The sequence below is a fragment of the Carya illinoinensis genome, chromosome 15 (assembly GCF_018687715.1).
Source record: "Carya illinoinensis cultivar Pawnee chromosome 15, C.illinoinensisPawnee_v1, whole genome shotgun sequence".
NCBI classification, from domain to species: domain Eukaryota; kingdom Viridiplantae; phylum Streptophyta; class Magnoliopsida; order Fagales; family Juglandaceae; genus Carya; species Carya illinoinensis.
The window spans coordinates 7842541-7870294 of record NC_056766.1 but is presented as its reverse complement, the minus strand read 5'-3'; the positions used below and the strand labels follow the sequence as shown (position 1 = coordinate 7870294).

General features: G+C 38.5%; 1 protein-coding gene and 1 pseudogene across 1 annotated transcript; both read left to right on the top strand.

The window, feature by feature from the left end:
• LOC122297610 overlaps window positions 1-27754 on the top strand; it is a 74655-nt pseudogene that overhangs the window by 36760 nt on the left and 10141 nt on the right.
• LOC122297608 (cytochrome P450 81Q32-like) lies at window positions 15186-17761 on the top strand. Its single transcript, XM_043107717.1, has 2 exons — window positions 15186-16170; window positions 17014-17761. Exons 1-2 carry the CDS (start codon window positions 15256-15258, stop codon window positions 17638-17640), a joined length of 1542 nt encoding a protein of 513 aa, XP_042963651.1. The 5' UTR covers window positions 15186-15255; the 3' UTR covers window positions 17641-17761.

The following is a 27754-nucleotide window of genomic DNA, read 5'->3' as shown; positions in this document are numbered from 1 at the left end:
ATATAATAGAGTAGTAATTAAATGCTCATACGTATCAGTCAAGGAATTTAACAATAGTAAAGCTTTATCTTCATCTTCGATTTCAACATCTAAATTTATCAAATCGGCAAGAATTTGCTTGTAACTATTCAGATGTTCAAACATGGAAATACCTTCACGAAATTGAAATTTGAAGAGCTTCTTCTTCAAGTGCAAACGGCTCTCAATGCTCTTTTTCATGAACTTATCCTCTAATTTCCTCCAAAGTTCCTTAGCATTTGTCACTCTCATGACAAAATACTTCTGTTCTTTGGTAAGACATAACCGGATTGTACTACAAGCTTGGGTATTAAGCTTCTTCCAATCCTGATCAGTCATATCATCTGGCTTTCCTTCCAACGCAATATCCAACTCTTGTTGGATCAAAACGTTCATGACTTCACACTGCTACATGCTAAAGTTACTTGTTCCATCGAACTTCTCAACTTCAAACGTCCAGAGCTATTGGCATTTTCTATCTCTTCCAGATCTTTTTATTTGAATTTAGAAAATTTAGACACAAAATTTCAAAATTCTAACCGTACGGATAAGTCCGGAATGATCCAAATAGTTAGAAAGCACTATTTGATCTTTGAAATCGGACTCCAAATGGCTTAGATCAAGCCTGACAAGATTCTGGAAAAACGGACGGTCCTGATAGTCTGGCGCGTGAGATGCACACACGGAAGTAGTGCGAGTGGGCGCGTGTGGTACATGCACGGGTTCCTCCTAGGGCGAGTGGGAGAGTGGGTTTCACATGTCTTCCTCCTCTAGGGCACTTGGGCGCGTGAGGTTTAGTCGTCTTCAACCTCGAATGCACGTGGGGGCACGTGAGTTGCAGTAGATGCACGCGCCGATCTTCTTGGGGCGCGTGTGAGCTCTTCCGACCTCCGTTTTCGATTCCATTTGTCGCAACAGATTCGTCTCGACGCAAGGAACACCTTGGAGTTGTCAAAAATTAATTTTGATCAACTTGAATTTTCAGACAGCTTGAACCAGAGCTCTGATACTAATTGTTGCGCCTCCGGCCTATCCAAAAATCACACAAGACGATATTTAAGTGATTCAGTAAATTGCCTACAAATTCTCTTTCTCTCCCTCACGTACTCACTTGCTCTCTATTTTCCCCCACTACATTTTGCACAGCCAACCATCTTTGCATTAGGTGCAGCATTTTATGACCTTGCTGCAGAGATAGTGGGTGGGTAATTTGGTTGCTGCAGTTGGTGCCTAATACAACAAAATACCAAACGGTGCATGTGCAACAGCTATGCATCCCTTGCATTCATACTTGAGTTGATTCAACAGGTCAAACGGGGAAATAAATTTGACGAGGAAAGTCTGGTCCAATGGAAGCATCTACCAGTCGAGGATGCCACGTGGGAGACCAACCAGTCTTTGCTTGAACGGTTTTCTTCTATGGACATTGGGGACAAGCGTCCACTTCATGGAGAGAGTATTGATAGGCCGAGACGCTCTGAGAGAGGCCATAAGCCGAATCCCAAGTATTTGGGATGAGCAGCAGGGATGTGCAGAACGGGCGGGACCATTGCATGGTGCATGCAATGTAGAGAGGAGATGAAAACGATGCAAGAAAGGACTGGGTTATGGCCGTTCTACGTGCAGAAGGAAGTAGTTGCAAGTTTTATGCAAAGTTGCGAGTTTTACGTTGTTTTATTTCATTTTGTTAAGTGCTCTGTTTTATGCTCTGTTTTACGTGAGCTAAGTCCATTTTGTTGGTTATTAGTTTTCCTTGTATTTGCTGTTTTTTTGTTCATGGCTTTGTTTATTTAAATAGCCAGTACTATCGTCAATCTATTATCAAGTATTTCATTCAACGCTGTGGTTTATTTCTCACCCGAAGAGAATTGTTTACGTTATCGTCATTTGCAATTGTTGGGACCTATCACCAGGTGGTGGTTTCCACGTCCCTCGTGGCACTACACTACTAGTGAATTTGTGGGGCATGCAATATGACCCGTCAATTTGGGAGGACCCCACGAATTTCAAGCCGGAGAGGTTTGAAGGGATGAAAGATCATGAGTTTAAGTTTAGATTCATGCCTTTTGGATCAGGGAGGAGGAGCTGTCCCGGAGAAGGTTTGGCCATGAGGGTGGTTGGCTCTACTGTGGGTTCACTGATACAGTGCTTCGAGTGGCAGAGGATTGGTGAGGAAATGGTAGACATGGATGAAGTGGTTCGGCTGACCTTGAGCAAGGCTCGACCATTGCATGCTATTTGTCGACCACGTCCAGCCATGGTCAACCTTCTTTCTCAACTTTGAACCTATATATATATATATTTAGAGAGAGAGAGAGAGAGAGCAGCCCTAAATAAATGTGATTTGCCCTTGCGATATATGTGTTGTTTAGAACTTTGAAATGCACTTCTAGCATTTTACAAAGATCAAGTTACCTAGACAATGGAATATTGTTGGACTCGGTCCCCGTAATGGGTGTAATCCATTTATTTTCCAGAAACATCTCAAACCAAAGAAAGGCGCCTCAAAAAAAAAAAAGGCATTTGAACACTACGATCTGTGGATTTCACCACATGCAGCCAAAAATAATCTTAGTAAGATCTGTTTCATGGAGTTTCATTGTTTTTAACACGTAAAGTATTACTAAAGGAGCATATTTTTTAGAAGAGCCAAAACGAAATAGGAGTGCGTTTGATTGTGAAAATAAAATCTTGAAATTGGTTGGAGTGACTTCAAGTCCAAAACACGAGCTTATTAAAACGTTTTGGTAATGGCATATAAACTTTCTCGATGCTTGAAAACTGCATCAGGAAACACTATTTTATTAGTATGTTATGCGTAGAGAAGATGTAGGTAAATGCTACGTTTTTATTCTCCATTTCCATTCATTAACCTCTTAACTGTTACAGAACAGTTGAAGTATATGATGGAAAAACACCTGAGTGATAGCGAAACGATAACTTTGTTTATGTGTATTTGAACTGGAACTAAATCCCGATGAACAACCAAAATTTCTTATTAACTCATTTGTCCTAAAAGCACATTCCCTGAGGTTCCATATCTCATCAAAGAAACCGCATCTCAAATTCAGTATCGAAGTGGAAACATCAGCTATAGAGGACCCGGAAAGTCTCTGTTCTCCCTTTGCTCATTCCATCTGTCGATCTGATATGCATAAAGCACACAACACTTTTCATAAGCTATACAAAACCAAGTCACCCCACGAAACAAGAAATGAGATCAAATTATACCCAAAAGTAGAATTTACAATCTATCAAACACCATGATATATCAGCCAACCAATGTATCAGATAACTATTGCCAGTTTGTAATTGGTAGCTGCAAACTCTAAAAAGAAAGCAATGACTTAGTGTGCTAACTAGTGAGCATGTCTAATTTCAGGGGTGTAACCAAGCATACGTCAATAATGATTTACAATGGGGGTAGAGCCAAGCATACGTCAATGATGATTCACAATGGCCAAACTGAACCTAGTTCTACACATGCTGGCTGCCCACAAACCCAACCTCCTCCTTTCAAAAGGAGGTAGAGCCAAGCATACGTAAATGATGATTTAAAATGGCCAAAATGAACCTCGTTCTACACATGCTGGCTGCCCACAAACCAAAACCTTCAGTTGGTGGGAAGTCGAGTAGATCAGTGTGCAAGAGATGGATAGTCTGAGTCTGAGTGGTGTCTGACCAGAGTTAATGGAGGCCTGGTACGAAGCGAGGGCAATGTTGCAGGGAGGAAAGAAACCGAGGGGAGACTGGAACCTATGGTTTGTAATTTCTCTGTTAGGGTGGGGGTGGGGGGGTGTGTTCTTAAGGAAATAGGGTTAAAAATTAGAAATAAATTCTTTTTAAACATAGTTTTTAAACATATAAATGCACGGTTTTCAGATTGGGGTCAGTGAACCAACCCCTTGAAACTGAGCCCCAAACGAATATATATAGTTTTGCAGAAATATGGGTAAACACCCAAATTTGGTTGTTTTGTTCAGGCGAAGAAATTCTGGCCCAAACCTGAATACCCCTAGTAATTTGTATGAAGTATAACTAGATACTAGTCACTTTTATCATCAGCAACTTTTTCCAACTATTTCAAGTCAGAAGCAGTATACTCATTCTGGAAGCGGTAGTTTTTCATCAGTGCGTGGTGTCAGCCATACAAAGTCCAACTTGTCAAAAGCCAAGCTTTCAGGCAAGAGGTGTTTAGTTCATACCAATCTAGGTGTATCCCCTGCTCTCCCAGGCCTGCACCCCCAATTTGTATCATTAGTGGAAGATTAGAAGTAGCTCATTAAATTTTTGGCATGATAACTGGATGGGTGATAGATCCCTTGCATCTTTGGGCTTTTTTGTCTCTACGCCGAAGCTTCGGATAAATGACCTATGTATTACTGTTGGCAGAGTGATAAGCTTGAAGCATGTTGATGGATTGAATTCTTAGATTCAATATCACACTAAGAATTGGTGATGATGGTCAATTTTGGAAGCATAAAAATGATGAAAAATTTACTACGAAGTCAGCTTGGGATCATATTGTTAGAGTTCACCATCCTCAGTTTTCTGCATCAAAGTGTATTTGGAGTAAAATTCTTCCACCAAATATATCTTGTGGAATAATGGGTAGCTTTGGACTTTAGTATAAGAAAAATGTGGCATAAGCTTGGCTTTGAAATGTAGTTGTGGCTGTGTAGCTATTGAGTCTAATATGCATGTTTTTAATGATTGTTCCCTCGCTGTATTTGTATGGTCTCATTTTTCCCAGATTTTTAGCATCTCAGCCTTTTAGCCTTGGGATGGAGAAATAAGTTGCTCACTTGATGGTCGGTTTTTCATGGTTCAAATCAGCTTCATGTACTAGCTCAATTAATTCCTTGTTCGATACTCTAAGAATTGTGGTTAGCTAGAAATTTAGCCAAGTATGAAGGTGAGATAAAACATGCCTCGTGCGTTATTTGAAAAAGTTGTGAAATGGTTGCAAGAACTTAATTTGATGATTAAACCATTAAAGGGCATATTCAGACATGGTGATATCTCTACATTAAATATTTTGAAGACTAGAACACAAATCTCAGATTGGTTTGTTGGTTAAATCCTTTTACCAGTAGAATAAAACTCAATATTGATGGAGCCACACAAGGCAACAAGATTTGATGGTTGTGGTAGGATCCTTCATGATCACTTTGGTCATTTCATACATGGCTTTTCCATTTATTTGGGAGTCGGTACAAATATTTTTGCAGAAATTTCTGCAGTTAAATCTAGCCTCTCTTTATGTTACCAGTTGGGTTTTTATGACCTCATTATTGAATCAGATGCTTTGCTAGTAGTTAACTAGTATGAAAGTAAGAAGAGCTCTCCTTGCAGGTATGTGGATCTTTGGGAACATATGCTTGACTTTAACAAATTTCTAAGTTTTAATGTTCAGTATATATAAAGAAAAGGCAATAGAATGGCAAATGGTTTAACTAATCTTGGAGAAATGTATTACTCCATTTTTTTTTATTATTATTATTTAAAGTTCACCACTGCCTTATAACTGTATGGGATCTTTGTTACCAAAAGCTCTTGTTGTAGTCAGATGGGGGAAGCACCGTGCAACCGGCGTCCATATGAAAACAATTCATTTCATTCATTTTAAACAAAATGGTGCATTCGACAGCCTCTGGGTTTTCTTCCTGTTGAATCAACCCAAGTCTGCAGCCACCACCCACCTATTGTCTGCAGCCACCACCTAACCACTGTCTACAGCCACCATTTCAGCCACCCACTCACTCTGATGCAAAGTCATAAAATGCTGCACCTAACATAGAAATTGTAGGCTGCTCTCTCCTATAAATATGGGAGATCAATTGTGAAGAAAGTGCAGTGGGGAGAAAGAAAAACAAAGAGAAAGAGGGACATGAGAGAGAGATAGAAATTCATAGAGTTTTTGTAAATCTTCTACAAATTCTATAAAAGAGGCTCCAATGGACGTATGCAATTTGCTGAACCACTTAAATATCGTCTTGTGTGATTTTTGGACAGGCCGGAGGCACAACAATTGTTATCAATTCTTTGGTTCAAGCTGTCCGAAAATTCATGTTGGTCAAAATCAATTTTTGACAACTCCAGGGTGTTCCTCGCGTCAAGACGAATCCGTTACCACAAACAGAATCGAAAACAGAGGTCGAAAGAGTCTACACGCTCCCCAAGCAGATCGGCACCCATGCATCTACTGCAACCCATGCGCCCCCACGCGCATCCGAGGTTGCCACGCACCCAAAAGTAGAAAGGCGCATGTAATTCACGCTCTCACGCGCTCACACGCGCCCTAGAGGTTCTCTGCGCGTGTCCTTCATGCTCCAGACACGCACCCACGCGCCCAACAATAGCAGCGCGTGTACCACACGTGCCAGACGCCATGCGTGCATCTCACGCGCCAGAAGATCAGGACCGTCCGTTTTTTCAAATTCTTGTCAGGCTTGATCTAAGCCATTTGGAGTCTGATTTCAACGATCAAATAGTACTTTCTAACTATTTAGATCATTCCGGACTCATCCGCACGGTTAGAATTTTAAATTTTGTGTCTAAATTTTCTAAATTCAAATGGAAAGATCTGGAAGAGATAGGAGCTCTGAAAATGCCAGTAGCTCTGGACGTCAGTCCACAGTGTCAAATGCCAAGTTTGAAATTGAGAAATTCGATGGAACAAGCAACATCGGCATGTGGCAGTGTGAAGTTATGGACGTTTTGGTCCAACAAGAGTTGGATATTGCGTTGGAAGGAAAGCTAGATGATATGACTGATCAGGATTTGAAGAAGCTTAATACTCAAACTTGTATTACAATCCGATTATGCCTTACCAAATAACAGAAGTATTTTGTCGTGAGAGAGACACATGCTAAGGTATTTTGGCAGAAATTGGAGGATAAGTTCATTAAGAAGAGCATTGAGAGCTGTTTGCACTTGAACAAGAAGCTCTTTAGATTCCAATTTCGTGAAGGATTTCAATGTCTGAACATTTGAATAATTATAACTAAATTCTTGCTGATTTGTTAAACTTGGATGTTAAAATCGAAGATGAAGATAAAGCTTTACTTTTGTTAAATTCATTGCCTGATAAATATGAGCATTTAATTACTACTCTATTGTATGGGAAGGAAAAGATTAGTTTTGAAGATGTATTTAGTTCTTTAATTAGCAATGAGTAACGAAAAAAGCATAAGTAGTTACAACATCATAGATCAAGTGAAGCTCTAACAGTAAGAGGGAGACTGCAGTCAAGGTATCCCAAAAGGAAGAATGGTTTTCAATCGAAAACCTAGACCACCTCACGTGGTTCATCAGTCAGCAAAAGACTCGCCAGAGACGAGTGTTCCTTTTGTCGCAACAAAGGACACTGGAAGAAGGATTGTCCCAAGTTGAAGGGACAACAGCAGAATCAACCCTCCACAGCCAATGTCATGGACAAAGATGATGATTCAGATTTTTCCTTGATAAGTTCATCATCCATTTGTCATTCCGATTAATGGATTATGGATTCCGAATATACCTATCACATGTATCCCAATCGGCACTGGTTTACTGAATTCACAAAGATTGAGGGTGGAGCAGTACTAATGGGCAATGACAGTGCCTGTAAGACTCAGGGAATAGGTAGCATTCGGTTAAAGCTGCACGATGGCAGCGTCAAGACTCTGACAGAAGTTCGGTACGTTTTGGACTTGTAGAAGAATCTCATCTCACTGGGATCTCTGGATTCAAAGGGATTCAGAATCACCATTGAAGACGGAACTCTCAAAGTACTAATGGAAGTTCAGGTGGCAATGAAGGGCTTAAGGTGAGGAAACTTGTACTTCTTGCACTGAAGTACTGTTGATGGAAGAGATTCCACATGCAGTGAGAAGCTAGATGAGACTGATGATGACACCACCAGTCTTTGGCATATGCTTATGGGACACGCTGGAGAAATGGTTTTGCAAACATTAGTGAAGCAAGACTTACTCAAAGGTGTCAAAACTGGTAAACTGTCTTTTTGTGAGCATTGTGTATTGGGAAAGCAGAGGCGGATCAAGTTTGGAACTGCAGTACACAATACATAGGGAATACTTAACTATGTCCACTCCGATGTTTGGGGACCTACCCAAAATGCATCTTTGGGAGGCAAGTATTGGTTTGTAACTTTTGTTGATGATTATTCTCGATGTGTGTAGGTGTATATGATAAAGAATAAAGATGAAGTGCTGAAAATCTTCCTTGATTGGAAGAAAATGGTTGAGACTCAGACCGGCAGGAAGATTAAGCGGCTCAGATCTGATAATGGAGGTGAGTACATTTCAGACCCCTTCATGGAAGTATGCTGGAGAGAGGGAATTGTCAGACACTTGGCGGTACGAGGTACACCGCAGCAGAACGGTGTCACAGAATGAATGAATCGTACATTATTAGAGAAAGTGCAATGTATGTTGCTGAATGCTGGATTCAGTAAGAAATTTTGGGCTGAAGCTATGACATATGCCTGCCACCTCATCAACTGACTACCCGCAGCTACCAATGACGGGAAGACACCCACTGAAATGTGGAGAGGTACACATGCTACTGATTATGACTCTTTACACGTTTTTGGATGTCCTGCTTACTATCATGCTAAAGAAAGTAAGCTTGATCCTAGAGCCAAGAAAGCAAAATTCTTGGGCTTTAGTACCGGTGTAAAAGGGTATAGAGTCTGGTGTATAGAGTCTAAAAAGGTGATCATCAGTAGAGATGTAACATTCAACGAATCTGAGATGCTTAAGTCACATAAGCATAAAGGCAGCAGTGATGGCAAAACATCAGATGATTCACAGAGTGTGAAGTTTATTACTTCAAAAAAGTTGAGAAAGCATGGACAAGATGAGGTTGATAATCCAGTCATAGTACCTCCATATCAACCCGAATCAATAGCGACCAATAAACCGAGACGAGAGAAATGTGTACCGACACGTTTTGCAGACTATGTGACATATGCATTACCAGCTGAAGGGGGTGAGATCCCAACCACTTACTAAGAAGCCATACAGTCTAGTGAACAAGTTGAATGGACAAAGACGATAAATGAAGAGATGCAGTCTCTTCACCAGAACCAGACTTGGGAGCTTGTGCCGCTTCCAAAAGGAAAGAAGACAATTGGCTATAAGTGGATCTTCAATCAGAAATATGATCAAGCTGCTAAAAATGGAGTGCGATACAAAGCTAGGTTGGTAGCCAAGGGCTACACTCAGACAGAGGGAATTGACTACAGTGAAGTATTCTCTCCTGTTGTGAAGCATTCATCCATTCGGATATTGCTAGCTTTGGTTGCACAATATGATCTTGAGTTAGCACAACTTGATGTGAAAACAGCTTTCTTACATAGTGATCTGGAAGAGGAGATTTATCTGTCTCAACGAGAAGGATTCAAAGAAGCTGGCAAAGAAAATTGGATATGTAATTTGAAGAAGTCTCTCTATAGCTTGAAGCAGTCACCTCGATAATGGTACAAGCATTTCGACCGCTTTATAATGGATCTGAAATACACTCGTTGCCAATACGATCATTGTGTATATTTCAAAAAACTTGCAAATGGATCTTTCATTTATTTGCTTTTATATGTAGATGATATGTTAATTGCATGTAAAAGTAAGGGAGAGATAGATTGCTTAAAAACTCAGTTAAGTCATGAGTTTGAAATGAAAGATCTGGGAGAAGCTCAAAGAATACTAAGGATGGAGATGAGTAGAGATAGGGTGAAAGGTACAGTTCACCTTACTCAAATGCAGTATCTGAAGAGAATACTGCAACGCTTCAACATCGACTCAAAGACGAAGCCGGTGAGTACTCCTATGGCCCCATATTTCAAGCTCAGTGCATTGCAGTCTCCTAAAACTGATGAAGAGCGAGACTACATGAGGAATGTCCCATATGCAAGTGTTGTTGGAAGATTAATATATGCCATGGTGTGTACACGACCTGATATCTCCCAGGCCGTTAGCTTAGTTAGTCACTATATGCATAATCCTGGAAAGGTTCATTAGCATGCGGCTAAATGGATTCTACGGTATATTTCTGGGACCGTAGATGTTGGTTTGAAGTTCGAGAAGAGTGAAGATAGTCTAGTAACTGGATATGTTGACTCAGACTATGCAGGTGATCTTGACAAATGACGATCGACAACTGGATATGTGTTCACTATGGTTGGAGGACCAGTTAGTTGGCGATCAACTTTGCAGTCGACAATTGCACTATCATCAACTGAGGCTAAATACATGACTATAACAGAAGCCGTGAAAGAAGCTATTTGGTTATAGAGATTGGTAACAAATTTGGGCTTTAAGCAGCAAGAGGTTACTGTTTACTATAACAGTCAGAGTGCAATTCATTTGGCCAAGAATCAAGTGTATCACTCTCGAACAAAACAAATAGATATCCGATTTCACTTTGTACGTGAAATATTAAAAGAAGATGACATCAAACTTCAGAAGATTTGCACTGAAGATAATCCAGCAGATATGTTGACGAAGGTCGTCATAGGGATCAAGTTCCAACATTGTTTGGACTTGATCAATATTGTACATTGCTGAGCACCCTCAGGTGCATTGGAGCGTATTCGATAGCAGAAGTCTCTCATATTAAAGAAAGACGTGCATTCGTTTGAAAAATGAATTAGTTTGCAAGCAGCCTGGTATGACACACTTGGGTGGAGGGGGTGATTGTTGAATCAACCCAAGTCTGCAGCCACCACCCACCCACTGTCTGTAGCCACCATTTCACCCACCCACTCACTCTGATGCAAAGTCATAAAATGCTGCACCTAACATAGAAATTGTAGGCTGCTCTCTCCTATAAATAGGAAAGCAGTTGTGAAGAAAGTGCAGTGAGGAGAAAGAAAAATAGAGAGAAAGAGGGACGTAAGAGAGAGATAGGAATTTGTAGAGTTTTTATAAATCTCGTACAAATTCTATGAAAGAGGCTCTAGTGGATGTAGGCAATTTGCTAAACCACTTAAATATCGTCGTGTAATTTTTGGACAGGCCAGAGGCACAACACTTCCTCCCTCGTTTCATTTTTTCATTTCTCCTTCTCCCCTTAGTTTCCTTCCTCATCGCATGGCTCAAAAGCACTTACACGAGGTATTGGAAGAAGACCAAAAACCATTCCTTCTCACTACATTGCTGATAGACACTAACGGCTCAAAGGGCCCGCATCCAAGACCCAGTTACAAGCTATTAAGAAACGAAAATCCATCTACAAAATGCCGAGCTTTCCTTGAATCTTTTGCAAAAACGCTTGCTCTCTCTCCTTCCAAGACTTCCCGGACCTCAAGAAATCTCCACTCCCCGATTTTTCATCTTCGACCAAGAGCCCTTGCAGAAGCCCAAGTGCCATTTTTGTGTGTGCGTGCGAGAGAAGAGGACTAGCTGACTAGGAGATAATGGTATGGGAAGCACGGGGGACGAGCAAAGCAGTGCTAGTAGAGATCAACAATATACTCACATAGAATTTGTGGTCAAGTTATTCTAGCATCTGGGTTTTTCGTTTCTTCAAGCTGTATCTACTAGTAGCTTAGTTTTGTTTGTGAGTGTAAAGGCTAACAAATACCGCCAGTGTCTTCCGTTTATGGTAATGGTGGGTCTAGTTTTCTGATTTTGAGCTGTTTGTTTGAATAAGGGAAGTTTTAAAAAATAAGTTCATTTGAGAATGGCTTGTGTTCATATTGGTTATGGTCTTTCCATCGATGGATACTGGTTGAGCAAAGAAGGTAAAAGCCCAAGCATTTTCTTTTTAATAATTAAATCAGATGACATGACACTGTACCACATCAGTTGATTGCACCAAGATCATGTTGGCCGACTATCCATAGAACTCCTTTGTTACTGATAAATCTGGTTTGCCAAGTTGCTTTAGGTGAAAATAGAAGTTATACTTTTAGTCTGTTTGTTTTTTTTTTTTTTTTTTTTTTTTTTTTTTTTTTTTTTTTTGTAAATAGTTATTGCTTTAATTGCTTACGTATTGTAAAGCTTAGTACTGTAGGACTTTTTTGAAATCTTGATTAGGGACTTTTGTAATAATATTAAAAAAATAATATTTTATTTAACTTTCATTTATACTCATATTATTTTAACTCAATATCCAAACGGAACTTAAACTGATGGTGCTTGTTTTCATTCAAGTGATGTAAGCTTAACTCCATACTGATATCTATTGACTTGGCATTGAAACATTTATACAGTGGAGGTGTTAACTGTGGGGATCTAAAGCTTTAACAAATAGGGTTTTAATCAAATTGAATTCTTAATTTTGTGTATATTTGGTAAGAAAATTATGAAAAATAAAATCTATTTACGTGTCTATTTATTGACAGATCAAACACAATACTGATGTAAAAAGTGCATTAATTATTTGCTATAAATAGTCTACTGCATCAAATAGCATAAAAAAATTATTTAGATTTTTAATTTTAAAAAATGAAAAAAAGAAATGAAAACCCCATCAAGAAAGAAAGTTCATGATTTAAAGTAATTTACTCACCAAAGCTTTTAAAGAGGCGTTTGGAACTTTTTAAGCAAACACGTCACCTAAATACAATGCCCCTAAGCAATTTTCAGTGGGCCACTTCGATTGCCCAACTTCCATATGTTTTCTTGTTCCGCACACAATTTTTTATTTATTTTATATTACTCCAAAACATGATACATTTTATATGTTATTTTATAATATATATATATATATATATATATATATGTATGAAAAATGCTAGTATGCTAGCTTGTCCTCTCATTTTGTTTATTCATGTATTTAATTTTTCTTTAATTTTTTTTCTTTACTTAATAGTTAAAGAAGTGAGTTTTAGTATATTGATATATTTTTTTAAAATATTTAAATATGTTAAAATAATATAAAAAATAAAAAATCAAATTTATACTAGTGGGCACACGCCCTAGAATGCACACTAACACTACCGTGTGTGTATGTATATATATATATATATATATATTTGTCAAACTCAATGTTCACAAATTGATTGTAAAGAAAAAGTGGCACTTAATTTCTCATTCTCCTTCTTTGCACTATCACTTTTTTCCCACTTCCTCACGTGGATTTGACTCGGTGTAATTTTAACTTTTTGGATTATTCATTTGACAAAATAAAAATAAAAAATAGAATCAATCCATGAAATAAATCTAAATTAGATTTTTTTTAGCCAAAAATCTTAAATCCTTTACTCAAGTGAGTTTCATATATATATATATATATATATATATATATATATATATATATATATATATATATATATATATATATATATGTTATAAAACTTGGGTTTTATAGATACAAAATATTGCCAAGATTTGTAATAAAGAAATTCAATTCAGGTAACAAAACTTTATTAGTTTCGGTTCTGAAAAAAACTCAACAAGTATATTTCTGTTTCTTGACTCAAAACCGAAATGCACAAGATTCACAATATCCACAATACTATCAACTGTGTTCACAAAACCAGCAGAATACCAACACAGATCTTATACAAGAATATACAGTACTTCCAGATCCAATATATAAGCACGAATCAACAAATAACCGAGAGCATATATATACCAGAAATTAGCAAGGAAATAAGAATGAACAATGAAATAAGAAAAATAAGTAAAACATAGAAAGAACACACCGAGATACGTGGTTCGACCCTAATGGTCTACATCCACGGCAGGAATAGCCTCAGAGATCTTTATTGATAAACAATACAGCATAGAGAAGCCTCAGTTCAATAGGATTACAAGCCCTCACAAGAAATCGCACAGATTTCTCTCTAGAGATCAAACCCCGAAACCCTAAAACAGCCCCCTTCTCCCTTTTCTCTCTATCTCTCTGCCTCTCGAGAAAGACCCAGCCGCTGCATACACAAAATGACTCAACACCCTTAGGGTTTACACGGTAAGTATGCAATATATATGTTACAACAGATGGTGACAAGTGTAATGATCCAGCGGCTTGGCTTATGAAGATCCAGATGGGAGCACGGGCTCCTCACGTGGTCTGGCAGCTCATCACTTAATAAATCAACGGCCCTGATCTTTCCTCCTTACAGCACCTCCACTTATTACACAAATAAAAGAGTACGTTAGTTTATTAAACAAATAGAGTAACATATAAATGTATTGACATACATATCACAATATATATATACTTAAAATGAGTGCCTGATACTTATGTATTTTATGACTACAAAATATCATTTTTTTTGTAACCCCAAATTTATTTTTAATTATATCAACCCAATCTATATCCTTCATCTTCGGCCAAGAGCCCTTGCAGAAGCCCAAGTGCAATTTTTGTGTGTGCATGCAAGAGGAGGACTAACCGACTAGGAGATAATTGTATGGGAATCGACTAGGCGACAATGGTATGGGAAGCATGGGGGACGAGCAAAGCAGTGCTACTAGAGACCAACAATATACTCACATAGAATTTGTTGGAGTTGCCAGAAACATATAGAAATCACATGATTTAGCATTCCCAGATCTCTAGGATCTCATAATTTCATGGTTATATGTTTGCTCACTTGCTTTCTCGAGAAAATTCTCTTTTACTTTTACTGTTTGTCTCAACTCATTTGGTGCCAATTCCACTCGATTTGATTCAAAGTCCTCTGTTTTCAAGTTGTGTATTTTGTGGTCAAGTTATATTAGGATATGGGGCTTTCGTTTCTTTAAGATTTATTTGCTCGAACCTGAGTTTTGTTTGTGAATGTAAAGGCTAACAGATACCGCTACTGTCTTCTGTTTATGGTAATTAATTAATTAACTATAAAAAAATTATTTATTTGTGATTAATTATTTCTGACAAAATGATTATTTTTAACAAAAATAAATTGTAAATAATTTTTTAATTACAAAATATTAATCACAAATATCTATTTTTCTTGTATAATAATGAGTCTAATTTTCTAATTTCGAGCTTTTCATTTGAATAAGGAAAGTTTTAAGAAAGGCTTTTGTTCTAGTTATGGTCTTTCCATTGATTGGTTGAGCAAAGAAGGTAAAAGGCCAAGTTTTTTGTTTTTATTAATAATTAAATTGGACGACGGGACATTTTGCCACATCAGCCGATTCCACCGAGAAGCTGCCAACTTTCCTCTTTTTATATAAAGTCAAGATCTAGGTATCTTACCTATTTATCTGCATTTCTCACCACACAAACCCATACTAACCTTCATAGGATCCACCAACCCAATCTATATCCTTCAACACCATGATCATCTTCTGCCAAGTTCTTCTCCTCGTAGCCTTTTATGTCATAGCCAAGCACTTGCTTTCCAAGACCCAAAACCTCCCACCAAGCCCTTTCCCCACCCTCCCCATTGTTGGCCATCTCTACCTCCTAAAGAAACCCCTCCACCGCACTCTAACCAGGTTATCAAACCGGTACGGCCCCATAATTTATCTCAGCTTTGGCTCTCGACCAGTCCTTGTCGTCTCTTCCCCGTGCGCGGCCGAGGTTTGCCTCGCCACCAAAGACATCATCTTTGCCAACCGCCCTCGCCTGCTGGCCGGGAAACACCTCGGCTACAACTTCACCTCCCTTGCATGGGCCTCCTACGGCGATCACTGGCGAAACCTCCGCCGTATCTCGTCCCTCGAACTTCTCTCATCCCACCGCCTCCAAACGCTCTCCCATATACGCACCGACGAGGTTCGTTCGCTCCTTCGCCGGCTCTTGCCTACTAATAATAAGAATCAAAACCAGACTCAAATCCATGATCTGAAATCAGCCTTCTTTGAGCTGACGCTTAACGTCATGATGAGGATGATTTCTGGGAAGCGGTATTACGGGGGTAGCGCGGCAGAAGCAGAAGAAGATCAAGTCTGCAAGTTTCGGGATATTGTGTCTGAAACATTTCGATTGGGATCTGTGACAAATGTCGCAGATTTTTTGCCGATGTTGAGCTGGTTTGGGATTAGTAGGATGGAGAATAGGTTGATTGTATTGCAGGAAAAGAGAGACAGATTCATGCAGAGCTTGATAGAGGAGCATAGAAGAATGGGATGTGATGCAGATGCAGAAAAGGGTAAGAAGAAGAAGAAGACCATGATTGGAGTTCTGTTGGATCTGCAAGAATCGGAACCTGAATACTACAAGGACGAGATTATCAAAGGCATCATGCTGGTAAGTATTGAGAAGGCAATATACTTGACATTAACGAGATTTTTTAGTCCAAAACACTGTTCGGTTTGGTTACTGAGAAATTTTGAGTTTAGAATTTTGAATTTTAGAATGAAATATATTTTAATGTTATTATTTTAGGATTTGTAGAAATTAAAAAAATTAAATTATTTATTATATTTTATATAAAAATTTAAAAAATTTATAATAACGAGATGATAATTAATTTTAAATTTAAAACGAGGATTTTATAACTACGACAGATCTAAGTCATTTAGATCACTAATTTATTTATTTTCCATAGTAACAAATGTGACGAAAACATAAAAGATAAGCATCTAACAACCTGAACTTCCTTGAGACTTCAAGAGGAAATAAAATAGGATTACCACTGTCCCAGGTCATGAATGACGTAGCAAGAAGATATCCGTCATTGACCTGGAAGAAAATTAACAGTTCAGACAACTGGACAAACGGTTGTTTTCGGAGTGTTATCGCGCGATTTGACTATCAATATAGAAGAAATATATGTGATCATGTATAAGTCAAGACTGTTACCATCTATAAGATGGCAAAACGTAATACAACGTCTCTCTTCTGAAAGAGAGATAATATCTTGGTTTAAATGTATACATTGGTGTCTGTTTTCTTTTCTAAAAGAGATAATATCCATTTAGCTTTGTGTGTGTGGAACATTTGATCATTATATTCCGTATAAATTGATATGTCTATTTCAAGTAAAGATATTTATCTACGCCGTGCAATATTATCACTAACAAAAAAGTGCCATCATTACACACATAAGCAGAGAATAATTGAAATATATATGTACATGTACATGTACAGGCCCTTTTATCAGCCGGAACCGACACTTCGGCTGGCACCATGGAGTGGGCAATGTCACTTTTGCTCAACAGCCCTGATGTTCTGAAGAAGGCGCAGGCAGAAATTGACAATCATGTGGGACTTGATCGCCTGCTTGATGAACCCGATATGGCTGAGCTTCCATATCTTCGTTGCATTATAAACGAAACACTGCGCATGTATCCCGCAGGGCCATTACTTGTGCCGCACGAGTCATCGGAGGATTGCCAGGTGGGTGGTTTCCACGTCCCTGGTGGCACTACACTACTTGTGAATTTGTGGGGCATGCAAAATGACCCGACAATTTGGGAGGACCCCACGAATTTCAAGCCGGAGAGGTTTGAAGGTTTTGGAGGGATGAAAGATGAGTTTAAGTTTAGGTTCATGCCTTTTGGATCAGGGAGGAGGGGCTGTCCCGGCGAAGGTTTGGCCATTAGGATGGTTGGTTCTGCTTTGGGTTCACTGATACAGTGCTTCGAGTGGCAGAGGATTGATAAGGAAATGGTAGACATGAGTGAAGTGGTTGGGCTAACCTTGACCAAGGCTCGACCATTGCATGCTATTTGTCGACCACGTCCATCTATGGTCAACCTTCTTTCTCAACTTTGAACCAATATATAATAAATGGAAAATAATATACACAAGACTACTGCCCTACTTTCATCCCTCCAAATAAGATGCGAGACATTTATTATCATTAAATAATAATTTATTGGATGTTTCTTTATCATCTAACAGTGATAAATGTGTCACATCTTATTTAATAAAATAAAAGTGAGATGAGAGTGTGCTGTATAATATTACTCATATATATATAGTGTCCTAAAGAAATATGCATTGCCTATGCAATATATGTGTTGTTTAGTGCTATGACATACATTTCTTGTTTTTTACAAAGATTAGGGGATGCCTGGGGAATAAGATGAGATATAAATAGTAGTCAAATATTTTTTTTTTCTTATGTTGCTTAGTTATTCTAGATTTTCTTCCACTTGCAACTATTTATTGACACATATTACCATGTATGAGGCTGACCATGTATGAGGCGTGCATCATTCCACCTTCGCATCTCTTCACGTAGTGCAGATTGAGGAACCCAATCATCTCTCTTGTCTTCTTTTCTTTCTCAACACATCTCTTCTTACTTGGGGGATATTCAAAAGATGCCTTGTCCATTAAACCCCTTTTTTTCCATCGCCATCGCTTGCCATTCCATTCCTTCTCAAACACTAACTTGCTCTCTACTACTATACTATTCTTAATCCCTTCCTTCTTCAACCTACTTTTATTTTCTCTACAAGCTCTTCCCTTTCAATGGCTTTCCTCAAGGTTTCTTGCTTTGGCATCCATAGTTCTCAGTCTTCCTGTGCTATTCCTTCAATCATCTAGGGGAACTGGTTTGCACCGTTCCCTTGACTTTGAAGGGTACAAGTGGTCAGCTACTACATCCTGCGTTGACTTGGACTTTGTGAAGAGCCAATCTATGGGATGGTTGACCCTAAGGGCTTTGCTGTCCAAGTGGCTTTCTCCTCGACCATGTTCTTGATGGGGCTCCGTTTGCCATTCTATCATCCTGTCCATGATGTGCTCAACTTTTTGGGATCAACTCCCTCTTAGCTTCTTCCTAACGTCTGAAGGATCTTAATGGCATGGTGTGTAGGTGACGGCAGGTTTTGGAAGCCATTCGTGAGGAATACTCTGATCTTATAGGTTAAGGAGTTCCTCTATTCCCACGATGTTAAAAACATAGATGGAAGTTTATGTAGTTTCTAATATCAAACTAGTTACTAGGTGGTAAGTTTGGAAGGCTGTTATTCCCATACCTAGGAGTAGCATAGGAAGTACTTCTTTGTCTCAATTAGTGGTTGGGAGTTCCCTTCTAGTGAGGCCTACCATCTAGAATTCCCTTTTCAGGTGGGAGAGGGTATTGTCCTTGAGGACCGTAACCCTGCTATTATTCTTTCCGACAGTGAGGAAGCTCACCTGCATCTGGTTTATAAGTGGGTGGAGTACAATGACAACACCACTTGGTCTGATGTTCTCCTCACTCACTTCAACATCAATAGGTTTTTGGTTTCAATGAACGGGGCTCACATTTTTGGTCGCCATTTCTTAGGTACTCTTTTGCTATCTCGAGGGAAAAAGAGAGGATCTTCTGCTCCTTCAAGCCAGGAAGGAAAGGAAACTAGACGACAACCCCATTTGTGGCTAGATTGAATCATCCTATGAATCAAGCTCTGACAGGGAGAGGTCGATTCTTGATTCATCGACCCCTAGGGAAATGGGTCAGTTCAACCAGCTTCTCCATTTCCAGACTTACTAGAGGAAGTTATGGACCAAGCTAAGATTGACTTGGCATTGGTGTTGACTTCGAGTCACCTAAGCTGACTGGTCAAGATGTCGTTCGCCATACACCCCTTACCTCAGGTGGTCAAGATGGGACTCCTTGTTAGGATGAGGAAGATATAGATGTGGTTCTTCATTCTACATTTTTAGGAGCTATTCCCTAGGTTTCAATGAGTTTTGCAGTCCCATTTGGCGAAGTACATAATGTGTCTTTAACACCTAGTGGAGGCTTTGACGCCTTTAGGGCCTGTGGAGAGGCGGTGCTTGGGTCGAAGGATGGTTCTTCTTCATCATATGTTCCCTTTACTATTTCTAGCAACATTACTCCAAAAATCCCTTTTTGCTTCCCTTCATGACAACCCTTCGACGGTAAATTTTGGCAGAGGTCATGTATTCATCCTTTTGTCGCCCTTCAGCACCTCGTCCATGAGGGGTGATGTTTCTTCATCTACATCTTTGAGCGATTTTTGGACTGGCGATCATCCTTTGGACTCGATCAAGCAACTAGGGGAGAGTGCCTTTGCAGCTTCGGCCTCCTGTTGCTCAACCTCTTATGATTCCCTTAACATTATAGGGCTTTGGCGAAATGGGTAGCTTCAGGCCTTTTTTTTTGGGGAATTTTTAACTTTTCAAGGTTATTTAGTTCCTCAGGATCTCAATCTGCAGGCCTTACCCTGCAAGTTGATGATCATAGGGACGAGTTTGTTCATGCCATGACAAGTAAGCTCCGACACTTTTTGACCCCCAACAAGTTTTTATTTTGAGTATATGTTTTCACTTTTCATGCTTCCCGAATGTGATTTGGTTTGTTCTCCAAAGAGTTGACCATCTTGCAATTTGGATAGTTGATCACTAGATCAACTTGGAAAAGGATAACGGTTTGATGCGTTTGTATATGGAGAGGACTCATAATGCTGTCTAGATGGCCCAAAAGGAGGAAATGAAATGGCGTGGAACCTGTCCCGGTTGGAGTTGTATTCCCATTCCCTAGAGGATCATGTCTCTTTTCTCCAGAAAATGATGGACAATTGCCAACATCATTTGGAGAAATCACAGGGGGAGGTGAAGTAATGTTATTTTGAGGCAAAGATCATGGAGGAAGAGTGTGAAACACTTTGTGATCATCTTTGTCACTTGGACATAGAGTTAGAGGAGGCTTAGTAGCGTAGTTTTGAATTTTCCACCCGTGTGACTTGGTCTAAGGAGGCTGGTCAGGAGCTGCCCATTTAGCTCAACATTGCTCAAGGAGAGAAAGTTCATGCCGAGGCCTAACTTTAGATGGTGAGCTAGGATCATAAGCAGCACGACCAACATTTCATGTAGTTGAATGAGGTTTCTGGAAGTCATAAGTAGAAACTGACTACCTCTAAACTGAAGGTGGTTAAGTTGGGGGTCTACAGGGAGGAAGTTATCCACCTTTCCCCTCAATTGGTGGCTGCCTATAAAATTCGCAATAGGGCCTAGGATTTGGGCTTAAGCATGACCTCATAAAGCTGAGGGATTATCTGCTAGACCACCCTAGTGTTGACTTGTGGACATTGAATCTGAAGTCCATCAAGGTTGACCACGCCGCCTATCAGGTTTTTGACTCCTTGGGTAGAGGCACCATGTCCGGTGCCTTGAGATCATCGCGATCCCTTATTCTTTCCTTTCTTTTCCTATAGTTTGTAATGAGGCTTGAACAATTTTTACTGATTATGACATTTTGGATCATGTTTAATGGTTGATTATTTGTCAATTATTTTTCCATCTTGGTCTGTTTGTTACCCTTGTGTGAAGTGTTTAAGCTTTAAGAGTGTGTGGGCTGTTGTTTCGCTGAGTTTACTTGGCCTATTTGTTTTGTACATTGAGTGTGACTGGACACTCGGCTTAATTAGGCAGGAGATGGGCTCAATTATGCTTAGTGGTTTTCTCTTTTGTTTGCTAGGAGCAGGTGGATACACTCGACTTTAGCATTTAGGTTGAAGACGAACTCGATTGCACTTAGGGGGAGAGGAGGGAAACACTTAAACAAGTTGTTTTATTTTTTATTTGCCAAGAGTGAGTCAAGGCACTCAGCTTTGGTGTTTAGTCAGAAGATGAGCTCGACCACGCTTAGTGGATGGAGAGAGAAACACTTAAACAAGTTGTTTCCTCCTTTGTTTGCCAAGGACGAATAGAGACACTCAGCTTTTATGGTTAAGCAGGAGATTGACTTGACCAGGCTTAGTGGGTGACGAGGGAAACACTTAAACAAGTTATTTCCTCCTTTGTTCACCAAGGACAAGTGGAGGCATTCTGTGATGCTGCCAAATCCCACGTATGGATACGGGAAAATTGAGACGTCCAGATAATGACATCACGGGTCACCACCTTATCGCCAAGTGCTAAATGTGTGTACATGTAATAAGTGTGCAAAAGAAAATACGCAACGGATAAACAAAGTCATATAACTAAGTACTAGAATTTTTCTTTATTTAATACAAACCCCTTCAAAGCATACATAATAAAATATTAAAAATCACAAATATTGTTTTAAAACCAACTACAAGGCAAAAACTCCAAATCAATACTCCGGCGGAGCCGCCTCCTCGGGCTCAGCCTCCTCCTCCTCCTCGATCTCTGCATCAAAATCTATGGTACCAAAAATGGTGCCGCAAGTAAGTAAGATCCAAACGCTACTAAATAAAAATATATTAATCTCAAACAATATGCATGAAAGAATGCAATGCACATAACCCATAAAACACATTTTTCCACGCACGCCAAAATCTCATTTTGGCCCAAAACAAAACCTTTATCACAAGTCCTTGCCATTATCCCAGATAATGGCCCAAAACAAGAAACCACTACTTTTCCAGAAAATGGATCACATAGCCTCGCCATTTTCCCAGAAAATGGCTCGTATCCAAACCAAAACCAGTTCCAATTATTGCATGCACCATGATCTTCCCTAGGAATCATCCGCACACCCTGGCTCCTGTGCCACACTGCAGGTAATGACTACGCGTATGACACCTAAACGAGCAATACCCAGTTCTCGCGCCCAGCGCATACCTGGACCAAGCCATCCTCTAGTCCCTGCCACTCTAGGGACCACGAAGTCGACACGATAGTATTACCATATCGTACAATCCAGTCGTCGTCCAGCGACAACTCAGGGGATGTCACTTAGTATTATCCACTCCTGAGTGACCAGAGGAGCTCCACCGAGATAATACCCCATTCCAACTTTGGGTCGTGACACACACGCACCTGAAAATCCATTTACACGATTAAAATCGGATTTTCTCAAATTAAATAAAATACACATGAATGCACCATATAATGCACGCCTCAAGGCACAATTAACCAACCAATCACAAAACAACCAAACCAATCCATCCGACCCCCGAACTCCTCGTACTCAGTTCGGAATCAACCAACCAGTCAAATAAATTATTGTAAGAGCAAAAATATATTTAAATCTAAAATAAGGTTTGAAAAATACTTACAGCGCTATAAGGTATTTTTCGAAAGCTCACGACGTCGCAAACGGTGGAGAAAAAACAACGTAACAATGTATTTTACACTGTGGCTGTGGGTTATAAATTACCCACTTTCGAACAGGGACAAACCAAGACACGAAATTGATAAGAAATTGTCTAGAGATGTTTATGAAGCTAAAGGAAGTGAGTTTTGACCGTGGGTGGCTGTAGAAATGGCGGTGGAAGTGCAAAAAGGGGCAGATCGGAGTTGAGCTCGTGGGAGCTGCTCCGGCAACGGATCGGGGCCGAAAATGGGTGGGTTCGGATAGCAAGAGGTAGGGGATGAAGTGGTAAAGAGGTGGTGGCTGGAAGTGGAGCGACGGCGTCGGAAATGGCTCAAAACCATGCAGAAAGGTGGGGCTCTAAGGGGTTAACGGCGGCTCGGATGAGGCTGATTTTTGGTGGGGGTGTTCACCGGCCGAAGGGGGATTTTTTGGGTGAGAGGTGTCGGCCACGTCAGCCAGATGGTGATGGTTCAGGGTGGAAGACAGATCGTCGACGGGAAGAGGGAAGAGAGAGCTGCGGTGTGCGGGAGGGGAGAAGGAAAAAGAAGAAGAAGAAAAGAAAGAAAAAAGAAAAGAAGAAAAGGAAATAGAAAAAAGGAAAAAGGAAAAAAGAAAAAGGAGAAAAGAAAAGATGGAGAAAGAAAATGAGGTCCAATCCTCATCTCTGGAGTCTAAAAACTGATCCGACGAAAACGATTTTAAAAGCCGTAAAATGACTAAAATAAATTAAACACTACATCAAACTAAAATAAAATCAATTAAAATACAATAATTTAAAATAAAAGAACTAATATATTAATTAAATTAAAAACACTCGTTCAGTAAAAATACATGTAAAAACGGGATATCACACATTTGGCTTTAGTGTTTAGGCATGTAAAAATCGCTCCATAGAGATGAAATGAGCTACTACATTTTGTCCTACTTTCTTTTTATACGAAATAATATATTAACAATTTACAAAAGGAACTTTCTCTTTCTTTTCTTCTTTTATAACTTCAAAACTCAAAATAAAATGTTTGTCAAAATACAACAGTGTCGTCCCATCAATTACAAATTAAAAATCATAACTATTTTCCTAGTATGAACATCTACCCTATACAAAATGTTTGCTTTCTCAAAATACATAGTCCAAACAGTTTTAGAAAACCTTCAAAAAAACTAAAACTTCATGAACAAGACCCAACCCAAGGCTACTAAATCTCTGTCTCTCCTCCCTGAGTAATATCTTCTTCTATAGCTTCATTTCTATCATTACCTGGACATTTTTAACATTAAACATAAAAGTGAGTCTAATAATTAGTAAGCAATATACCATACAGTTAAAATATCATACATCAATTATTCATTTCTTCTGAAAATTTATATAAGTTTAAAACATTTCAATTAAATATTATGAATCATTAATGGTCTTTTGGATTAGTGGTCTTTTGGACCCAATTTGCCCGTAGCCGAGGGTTGCGAATCATTCAGTCAGGATGGGGCCACTAGGTGCACTACCAATCGAGCCAATCAAACATTGCAATATGCCCCTTTCATTGGTACCATCATTGTATTTTCATACATAAAACCTTAATTTCCTTTTTCTTTCCTTTTTCCTCTCATAACATTTTTGTCATCTTTCTTAGTCCAAACCAATGTGCATTTTCTTTCATAAAAGAATGTATTTCATGCTATAACTTTATATTAAGAAAATTACTAGTTTTTAAGAAAGCAAGTACATGATAAATTTCATTCTTTCAACCTTGAATGTGAATGATTTACACCATACTTATACACATAGTTATAACCAATAGGATGCTTAACATGGGCTACCAAGAAAGCTGATATATTATATACATTTATTTTTCATTACAAAGAAGCATTTGAAGAAAACAAGCACATGTAGCAGAAAAAAATAAAAATATTGTGTAAGAAGCATGATCATAGCTACTTACCTCTAAGCTCAACTTTTATTTCCTTTCGCACTTCAATAAATCCTATTTAATGAAATGAAATGAACATATCAATATCCACTTCACATTAAGCTTTGCTAACCATACTCTTAGCTAGTTGTTTACTTTAAATCCAAGAACGAAGTAAAACATTTTCCTTAACTTCCTGTCTACTTAGAAAAAGTCAAATACAAGACACAATTTCTATCCTTTCAACTTCTGTCCATATCAAACAAGGTCAACAAGAAACCAATTCAATACAACTTTATTCTCTCCTTCTCACCATCCATATATTTCTTTAAGGTATAAAAATTTGACGTTATACTTCTATACTTAGCAGTAACTCAAGCCATTTAAATTCCTCATTTCAAGCTTGCTTAAGAAATTCATAAACATGTTTAATAACGTGCTTGCTATCCAACAGGGGCCCAATTAGTTTTCTACATGAAAGATAGGTGAAAATCATGGAATTAGAATGTATAGATGATAGGAATTTGCTTGGAAATTGAAGAGAACAAGAAGTACTAAAATCTGAAAAATTTCATCAAAATGGATATTCAATGACTTTTGGTAACCTTGTTGGAACCAAAATGTGTGAACTAAAGCTTACTTGATGGCAGATTTTTCCCCTTGTTTTTTAGTAGTTTATCATAAAAATAAGTAACTTTAGTTGAGTGAAAATGAAATAGAAAATAGAGATGAAAATGGTCTTGTTTGAACACAAAACAAAATGCATAGCAAAAAATTTCTGCACTAACTTTTACAGACAGCAACTTGGTTGTATTCTTGAAAAGAAACATCATTTTTTTGGGTAAACATGGCATAAAACAGAAGGATAGTTCTTGATAAACCAGAAACTTATAAGAGAAAACTTACTAGTTTGAATATAATCTTTGGTTGTTTACTTACGCCATTAGCTTGAAGAAAAGGTTAAAAGTACATACTAATCTTTACTGGTTTAACAATTAAAAATAAAGGCTTAAACGTAGTAAAAAATTGATTCAAACTCAGGAAGAAGGAAAGTTAAAGCTATAACAGAATTTTTTTTTTATAGAATTGTACAACTTGGACCAAAACAAAGCAGAAAAATCATCTCGCCTCTTCAAGCTATAGGTTGCACGATTTATGATTGTTCCTACCTTCCTTCCATTTGATTACACACCCAAATAAACAAGTACTAGAATCAACATGTGAGAAAATTCGAAGTTGGAAGTCACTAAATGTGACGCCCCAAATTCCGTTTGGGATCGGACGAACATTTGAAACGTCGAGACATGCAACACAAGGTTACCTGCTCCCGTTCATGACATATAAGATACAATGTTTCTAACATGCATCTAACATTATGCAATATTCGCAGCAGATAATTTTTTTCTTTAGCAATACTATGCACCAAATTGAAAATATCCCAAATGCTTAAAACATATTTCATACATAAAGACCCATTGAACAACTAAGATCATAACACTAGTCCAAAATGGTTATGATCCAAAAAGTACTAGAGATGCAACTCCATCGTATAAGTAGTAATTTACGTTAACTACTATATTAACATTGACGTCGCACCGTCGCTTAGTCAACTGTGTCTAGTTGATCAGCTTTTGATTCTCCTTCAAGTCCTGTAACAAGATCTACCATTCGGGGGGAATGGTAGTTGGGACTACCAAAGTGAGATTTGATTACAAATCTCAGTAAGTTAACAAAAAACTTCCACACAAGCTAATGATGCATGGATGACAGTAAAAGCATAAATGCATAATCAAATTTATAAGTAATTAAAGCATAAGTTGGCGTATAACATAGCATAATTGACATAACTTAAATTGAAACAGAAACTGAACTTGACTTGACATGAATTTAATCTGAAATTTAACTTAGCATAAACTTGCTCTGAAAATTGAATTAACATGAACATGATATGAAACTTAACTTATCATGAACTTGTTCTGAAACTTGACTTAACATGAGCGTGATATGAAACTTGACTTATCATAAACTTGGTCGGAAACTTGACATGAAAAATACATACTCCACAGTTGTTGTGGCCCCATGTATTCTACACATCACAATGTATTTAAATACATACTCCACAATTGTTGTGACCCCATGTATTCTACGTGTAAATACATACTCCACAGTTGTTGTGGCCCCATGTATTATACGTGTAAATACATACTTCACAGTTGTTGTAGCCCCATGTATTTTATACGTCACAATTGCTGTGTCTCACGTAGTGCATGCGTCACAATTGTTGTGACCCCATACTTCGTGTGCCATAGATGTTGTGGACCCAACGAAACTGAATGTACTCAAGATGAAACGTGACTGGAATACGAAATGACTGAAGCCCTGACATAACATAACGTGACTTGAACATAACTTGAAATACATGACCAACTTGAGATAAAAACATTTCGTAACATGACATAACATATAATAAACAACATATTTAACATAACATACTTGCAACAGTGAATATTACATGACTTGACATACATGTAATAGATGGCATACTTATCATGATGTACTTTTAATGTACAACAATACATGACAGAACATATTATGTAACAGATAAAATCTGATGACAGAATAAATTCTGTATAACAGACAATTACGTGATAACTTGGCATGGCAAGACATATATGATAACACACATATATACACTGTAGTTCTTTTACTTAGCACACATACACAGTAGACTGCTAGTAAGTTAAAAGCTAACTTACCTCGATCTCCGCGTTTCTTATAAAACTTTAAGCACGATCACGAGGAACTGTAATTAGTGATTCTAAAAATTAGCACTAAATCACTAATAAATTGAAATATGGAAAATACTAACTTAAAGAGTAAAATTTCCATTTTACTCTCTGCATGTAAGAAAATGACCGTTTTACCCATAACTTAAGGATTTTGCATACTAACTCCAAAAGTC